The 8550-nt window shown below is 38.5% G+C and overlaps 1 protein-coding gene across 1 annotated transcript in view; it reads right to left on the bottom strand.

The window, feature by feature from the left end:
• MCPH1 (microcephalin 1) overlaps positions 1 to 7223 on the bottom strand; it is a gene marked incomplete at its 5' end in the record, with an annotated part of 45326 nt that extends 38103 nt beyond the window's left edge. The window contains 2 exons of the mRNA XM_008942152.1: positions 3917 to 4035; positions 7132 to 7223. Of these exons, the coding sequence (XP_008940400.1) occupies positions 3917 to 4035; positions 7132 to 7223 (211 nt within the window). The remainder of the gene's footprint in view (positions 1 to 3916; positions 4036 to 7131) is intronic.
• Positions 7224 to 8550: the final 1327 nt, after the last annotated feature.

Raw genomic sequence — 8550 nt, 5'->3', positions numbered from 1 at the left:
GAGTATAGAACCTTAATGGACTACATTAGAAGTCCCCCAGAAGTCACTCAAAACCGTGATTCTAGTGACACCTAGTGAGCTAATTGTTAAAAAGTTTGTATCTGTAGAATTATAACCTAAAACTTACTTGGTTTTGAATAATGAGCAAAACTACTACAAGCATTTGTCAAACTGAGCTTAGAGTTCTCTGGAGCATCAAATAGAGGTGATACTCAATGTGCTGGATTTCAGTAGCTATTATTAAATTCCAGATAATAACCAGCATATAGAAGCAAACCAGACTAAAAGTAACGTTAATTCAGAGTTTTCATCAATTCAGAGAAGCTAAAGAGAAGACCATTAAATACCTTGTAAGATTTTTTTTACTTTGCAGGAAAATCTGAATGTAATGATCAACCAGTCTTATTCGTGACATAAGTGACCTGCTGTACTAAGAATACACAGGTAGTATTTCCCAGTTATGGGTTTGATTTGGAAATATTGAACATTCTTAATTTGGACACAGATTTTAGTGATTCTGTCTTATGTAGGGTTCTATTTGCTTTTGGGTTTTGACTTTTTTTAAGGTTGTTAATTGAAGCATTTGAAATGAAGAAGAGCAAACTTTTTTTTCCAGTGATCTCAAAGTTGTCACTCATTTTGCATTAAACTTACAATTATTTAAACAATTCTTACAGCAAGTCTAAGATTTTGTGCACTGTTTTAAAAATTATACATCTACGTTTCTTAGAAAACAAAAAATACCCAAAATATTTTTAAAAATCAAATACACATTTACTCTGGAGTTCTGAATTTTTTGGAACTTCAATTGTTACCTTATCTCAAAGAGTCTTCTTCACAATCAAATGACTTCCTATTAACCTGGAGAACTGCATTCAATTTAGATCCAAATAGATGCTCATACTGCAAAGAGGAAGCTTCCAATACAATTTTGAGGCAGATCATCGGACAGAGCACTGGAAATCTAGTCAGAGTTCAACAAGGTCATGCTCAGTAAATACTGCACAAACCCTTTTACCCTAAGTTTGTGTTGGTTTTTATGGAGAAAAGTGAGTATTATATTAAGTATTATGTGCCTCTGAGAGACTCAAGCACTGCTCAGGGGAAGATAACAGTTTATATATACATGCATAATAATTTGGAAATAGGGGTTCACTAGCTGTTAAGGGAGAGAGTATTTGGCACAAAGCAGAAAAATCAGGAAATGCTGTTGTTAATTGTTTCTGATTTGCTTCCTTGTCTGGTGTTTTCTGAACTCAAACATCAAAAAGTAGTGTCCACATTAAATACCATACACTGCAACATCCTGTTTCCAATATAGAGACCCCCAAGAGCATGTAAGAACATGAAAACACAGCCAAACTTTCCCAGTTTACTTTGCTATGTTCCACAGATTTCTGGTTTAGAGATGGACAGATGCAATACTGTATTTGGGTTCTGATAAAACTAAATATTTAATTGATCCAGCAATTTTAAACCAATGTAAATCTTTGCTGTCTGTGATTCTGCAACAAGGAGTACTACAGCCTAACCATGTCCTGCTAAACACTTACCATTTACTCGTCTCTGAATCTGCCTCCAGACAGATTCACGTGATGCTTTCCAGTTCTACTGGAAAGGAAAATATACATTCTTTCCCTGTTCAGCCTCTCAATATGAACCTTTGTGTTCACAAGAATCTCTCCCCCTCCATTTCCACTTCTTTTCCAAGCTGAAGACTTGTCTTTTTCATCACATGTCATTTTATAACTTCAGTCATATTTGTTGCCATCCTCTTGCAATATTCCATGATAAAATACTGTCATCCCATTATGTGAGGTTTTACATTCTATTTAATTTGCTGCTGAGGTGATAAAGCCATGAAAACATTTACTGTAAGTCCCCAAATTGCTGGCACAGACTCATTTTAATTTTGTATTGTCTGTGCCTCATTTGAATAACCCTATTACTAGTGAGACTATTCATTACTATGTCTTATGTAAGCTTCTCCCCCTCCTGAACTATACTTTATTCAAGGATATCATATTCCTATGAATTCTGCCTAGAGTATGCATCAACCTAAGTTGTATGTTCTTGTGCACCTTTTGCCATTAACTTCAAACTACAAAGCAGAAGACTGCGATGAAGTTCAATTGTACTTCACAGCTTGAGTGTGTCCATGTTCCTCATCCCAAAAATACAACTCTCTATTTCAGATTATTTTCTCACTTCCAACAGACCTCATCTTCTAAGGCATATAGCAAGACCTTGCCTTGTCCAGAGCCTGTTACTAGGAACACTTCAAGAAATACCAGGGAGATGCAAGCCTTCTCTATCCCAAACAGTTTAAGTTTTCCCTCCAGATCCTTTCTCCTGTCTTCTTCTTTGTTGCTGGCATTCAGCAAGTTAAGAGTTTCTTGAGGCTTTTACACCTGGATCTCAAAGCTCCACACTGTTCCCTGCAACATCCCATATCCAACTGTCTCTCTGTCTGAGCTTTCTACAGCGTTCATCCACCCAGCACCTTCCTAATTGCAGAGGAGCCTTGGGGTGGAACTGCTGTTACAGAGACAGCATTTCTGCATGACACATCCTACCCAGACTCTCCTCTGTACGGTGCTTTCATCCTTCTTCCATTGCAGATGCTTCTTTTCTGGGATCGTTTGGATTATAGTACATCCACGTTCTCAAATGGTTTATAATTCCTGTGACTAAGATGGCTAGGTGTATAAGTAGGGAATTTGACATCTGAAAAGTATACTTAATTTTATAACCAAAGATTCCTACTGAAATGAGCATTGTTCTCACACACCCAGATAGCATCAGGTCACAGAAAGATACATTCACATAAACAAAACTTTGTATCACTGATCTTTGAGAAATTAAGATATTTCTTCCTGGGTGTTAAAGCTGGCTGGGTTGTGCAGCTGTAACTTCTGTATCAGTTAGGAAGGAGAAACAGGAGGAAGGAGAAACAGGAGGAAGGAGAAACAGGAGGAAGGAGAAGGAAAAACTTGCTTCTGCAGAACTACTTGAATGTCTTTTTTTTGGCTAATGGATTTGCATTACAAGTTTTCCCATTGCACTGGACAACATTTAAGGGTCTACAGAGCTCAGGTCCTGTCCCCATTTTTTTTTTTTTTTTTTTTTTTTTTACTTTTGCACTTAGCTGACTTCCATCTCTCCCCCATATTAAAACTGGTATAGAAAAGCACCTCTTTACCTGACTTATATTCTCATTTCATTCATCACAGGAATTCATCATTTGGAGTGTTTAACACATGCATATTCTTAAACACCATGTTTTTTACACTTCATCTGAAATCTAAGTTGGGCCTCACAACCACTTTGTATACTCTGAGAAGCAGCTATGGACCAGCAAATTCTCACAGACTTGCTGCACAGGTGAAATGGTATTTTTTTAAAATATTTTTTATAACTGTAACTTGCACATTTTCCATATGGTAGTTGAGAATCTGCAAGCAGTGCTATTCTGAACCTCCCAAACGTCTTAAAAGGCAGACTACACATGGGTCTTTTTCTTTCTTACTAGGAGATACTCAGTCTACAGGAGTTAAGTACAAAAACAGTACAAAGTCCCTGATGCTTTTTCTATACTGAAAATGGAAGCATTCTATTCAACATAAATATCTGGTCTCCACTGCCTGTGCACGCCATCTGAGAGTGGAAGGAGTAAAACATGGAATGATTAACTAATGTACTACAGAATTACTCCAACATAAATTTTTCAAGAGTTAACATTTTACCTTTTTATGCAAGTAACATGTTCTATAACAGGAATAATGTCAAGGCAAATTATAATTTACTCGTAGATTTATCACTATTTCCAGTACTCTACTCAAGTTTTAAAATAAAACAATACTAGAATCCATTCTCTCTGGAATATGTCACATTAATTATATTTGCAAGTACTCACTTCTCCACCCAGAGTACTGAAACTAGTTTTACACCCATCTTCTGTGCTTTACTCCACGTAGACAAACGTCCATCTTTGAAGACGACATGGGTCACGTGCTTGTTCAAAGTTTTTGAAACCTGCAGAAGTACATAGAGAGCTCATCTTTAAGTCTGATAATCACAAAACGCTAATGAAACTAGCTACTGTAGTCTGGTTTTAACATATAAACCATTAGTGACAAAACTTTTTCTACATCATATGTCAAGGACTCTCTTGATCTTTTTCATCTTTGCAAGAAGCCTCAAGCAATCAAAACTCAAGTTTCATTAGTCAAACCAATGCAATGCATGTAAGGGGGCTAGAGTAGCTTCCTTGTTTTCAAACCTCTCTCTAGGTTAGCATTCTCATCTCCCTACTTTACCTGTACTAATAACCTTACAACATTTTTATGTAGCCCAACAATCTCTAATCCAACAGCTGGTACAGAAAGTAGTTGTCACTAGTCAAGGAAATGCCAAATTACATCTTTTGTTTAGCAAAGAACTCAGGCTTAAAGAGAACATCCTTGAATTTTCATCAATAAAAATCATTGTTAGCTTTGAGGGAAGGTTGAAGCTATTACAAAAAAAACCCCCAAACCTATATGGGAACACTTCAGAAAGTGAGAAATACCAAAACCTTAAGTCAGTACAGTTCATATCATATGTGACATTTAATTGTGTTGTAGAACTGATCAAATCTTCAGCTATGAGCTTCTAATAGACAATTAAGCAATACCCTTTTTAGTTCTAGATACTCCATTCTTCACAACAAAAGTTCCCTTTTGTAAAGACTATACCTCCTACACATAAAACTCTTTGATCAGTTGTGATTGTTGACACAGTGAGATCAGTACAACTCCTATTTTACAATGGCACCTTCTCAGCACAGCCAAATGGAATCAGTTGTGTAGCCTTCTGCTGCAGTCTCAACTGCATCACCTCACTTGGCTCCAGACATCCTGGATCTAAATTTGGCTTTAAGAAAACTATTCAGCTTCTCCAAAAGTTTCTGGTGGCAAGCCGATTTATTGCTTTTCAGAAAAAAAACTCCTATGTTTAAGTATCTAGGTATACAGGACCAATGAATCTCTTTCAGAGTAAGTTACGATTCTATATACAACTGCTTGCTTATGCTAGTATCCACCTCACAGCACATGTCCTAAGGAGACAGATGCTTGATATAGCTTTGCATCCAAATTATGGTGGAGCATCACCTCACACCTCCCTCGCACGTCTCGTCTCCACCCTTAACCTGGACATCTTCTAACACTCACCTGGCCTTAGCTTGAGATGTCCAAAACAATAATCTAGTGAAAAAATAATTTAGAATTTTCTTTCCTAACAGAGTGAGCCAAGTCAGTTTACTACAGGCTGGGGCAATCCCAGGCACAAATACAGGCTGGGTGGAGTCTGAATTGAGAACAGTCCCGAGGAGAAATACTTGGGAGTGATGGTTGATGAAACTCTCAACAGGAGCCAACAATGTGCAAGTGCAGCCCAGAAAGCAAACTATATCCTGGACTACATCAAGAGAAGTGTGGCCAGCAGGTTGAGGGAGGCAATTCTGCCCCTCTATTCCACTCCTGTTAGACCCCACCTGCAGTACTGCAGCCAGATCTGGGGCCCTCAGCACAAGAAGGACATGGACCTGTTGGAGTCAGTCCAAAGGAGGGCCATGAAGATGATCAGATGGCTGGAACAGCTTGCCTTCAAAGACAAGCTAAGAGAGTTGGGGTTGTTCAGCCTGGAGAAAAGAAGGCTCTGGAGAGACCTCATTGTGGCCTCCCAGCATCTGAATGGGGCCTACAAGAAAGCTGGAGAGTTATTTTTTACAAGGGCTTGTAGTGATAGGATGAGGGGTAATGGCTGGAAGAGGGTAGATTTAGATTAGATGTAAGGAAGAACTTCTTCACTCTGAGGGTGGTGAGACACTGGAACAGGTTGCCCAGGGAAGTTGTGAATGCTTCATAACTGGAGGGTGTTCAAGACCAGGCTGGATGGGGCCTTGAGCAACCTGGTCTAGTGGGAGGTGTCCCTGCCCAGAGCAGCAGGGTTGGAACTATAAGATCTTTAAGGTCCCTTCAAACCATACCATTCTATGATTATCATGTGCTCAGCCCAATAAAAGGGAATGAAGTGTCTGGAAAAGTGAAGGGGCAGGATCACTCCTTTTCAGTCAGATCTGCAAAACAGGCTCATTTATCATCTCTTTATACCTTTCCCCATATCCAGCTACTTTTTGATCAACTTGAGGACTTCTGAAGCACTATGCTTTGTCATATTTTCTGTGAGAAAAACAGCATCATCATAATTTCATAGATCCAACAGTACAGCACAAAAGAACTCTAGTAAGAAATACTTGTTATGTATTGAGAGTTGCATTTGCTTTTATAATAAAACCAGTTCTTCCACTGTTCTGTCATGCTATCTCAGCTAAATTCATACAGAAAGAGAGGTTTTGGGGAGATGAGCAAAATTTCCTAAATTACTCTAATACACACCTACACACACCCACTAAAAAAGCACATGGAGCTCATGCAAGTGTTACTTAGAACACGATATGGGCTGTAAAAATCTCCATTAACTGCTGACAATGTGCCAGAAGGGAAGAAGCCAGTTTGACCAGGCTGTGAAATTTTACAGCTGGCAATTAAACATATTTTTCATGGACAGGTCAACTACACTTGATACAGGAAAAAAAAAATCACTGAGACATATACAAAGACTCTTAGATGTATTTCTACTAGCACTTTCTGGAGCTGAACCACATTTGCAGAAGGGTGAGTGGAAGAATAAAACGTCATGGTACTGGGGATAGAAAATATTCTAGTAACAACAGAGCAGCAGCCTAGAAGTTAAAGAAAACAAAAGAACATTAGGTAAATACTTGTGAACTACAGGCTTTCAACACTTAGATCTGGTTTGCCCACAGTACAGTAGCAATGCCCATACTTGACAACAAACACATCCTATCATGCTAATATACAAAAAGGTCTGTAGATACAGAAATGCTTCAAATCCATTTGTTATCTAGAATTTTAGAGCATGTTCATTTATTCTATTCTCAAGTCTGTGATTATCTTCATTCCTACACTTTAAAAACTCATACTACAGTAAAATATACATGCCGAGAACAAGCAAACTAGGCTGTAATTAAGACCTTTCATATTCTATTCAAAATAACTTCCTTACTTTTGCTCCCATATGAAGAAGTTGCTGTTCAAAGGTTTTCGAGTAATCTTCTGTTCTGTTAGATGACCAAACTTCTACAAATGCAGTAATACCTGGATCAGAAGTGAGAAAACAATAAATAGCTAATGAAGTACATACTATGGCAAAACTTGTTGAACTACCCTTCCAACAAAATTTTGCTTTTTATATGTATCACATTCACTAGCAAATAGAGCTTTTAATAAACTGAGTGTCAAATGTTAGCAGTAAAACGTTCTTGGAGTATTTCTGTCCCTTAAATTAGATACAATGGGACAAACTTAGAAGTTCAACACTAGTTAAACAACTTTTCCCCCTGCCTATTTCAAACACACTACCAGCTTAACAAGCAATACAGCATCTTTTTACATGACTGCTTACAAATATCAGTATTTAATCACTGCTAATCGTCATGATCATCAAATATTTTAAGATAAGTTGTGTGATGTACTCTAGGTGACCCTGCTCTGGCAGGGGGGTTGGACTAGATGATCTTTCGAGGTCCCTTCCAACCTCTATGATTCTATGATAAGTTGGTGTAACACAAGTTACAGAACAATGAAATAAACATAGCAGAACTACTCCTCCCCCAAACCCCCACAAAACTCTGCAGAAACATTACTTAATTTCAACTTACTTCAAATTCCATCTTATTTATACCAGATATTATATATACGCTATATATATTATATATATCAGATATTCAGAGGAACTTCAGTCTCCTCCAATGTGCTTTCAGTCGTGTTCATTCTACTACTGGGCCAGTGCAGCTTTTGCCAGAATTGCCTTTTTTCTTTTTTTCTCTTGATTGCTCTATTGTGAAAAATAATGCACTTGCATCTGAAAAAAACCAACACTTTCTTCTTATAGCAAATATTTTAGCACTTTCATTGTTATAATTTTCCTACAAAAAAGGGTTGGAACATTTCAGTGAAGGTCAAACTAGGAACTCAGAGGAACACTACTTCAAAGCTGCATACATAGATGGATCAAAGGTATATTTTGCAATAATTGGGCAATCACTGACCAAATATACTCCAACAAAAGACAAGGCACTTTGTAGTTTTTGTGCATTTGATGGAAAGGAAAATTAAGAGTGGTTTGGAGCTTTTTTGAACTAGAAAAGCTCTGAGTTGAGCTCGGTTCTTGTAAAAGGTGAGTTATGCCAGAAGGCCTCAGAGAAGTCGGTGACAGTGGGGAAAGACGGACATCGGAGGGCAACCAGGTGAGGCAGAAACGGAGAAAGACGCAGAAGAAAGCGGACAGGAGGAAGCCGGGACGGCTCAGGGCCGGAGGAGGCAGAGGGGGCCGGCGACAGCGCCGGCACATGAGCCACCCTCGGGGCTCTCCCTCCCTTCACAGCCCGGAGAAGGCTTTCAGCCCCGGCCGGACCGTAGCCCG

This window comes from Merops nubicus, unplaced genomic scaffold, assembly GCF_000691845.1.
Source record: "Merops nubicus isolate BGI_N331 unplaced genomic scaffold, ASM69184v1 scaffold7076, whole genome shotgun sequence".
Classification (NCBI taxonomy): Eukaryota; Metazoa; Chordata; class Aves; order Coraciiformes; family Meropidae; genus Merops; species Merops nubicus.
This window is presented reverse-complemented; position numbering and strand designations above follow the sequence as displayed.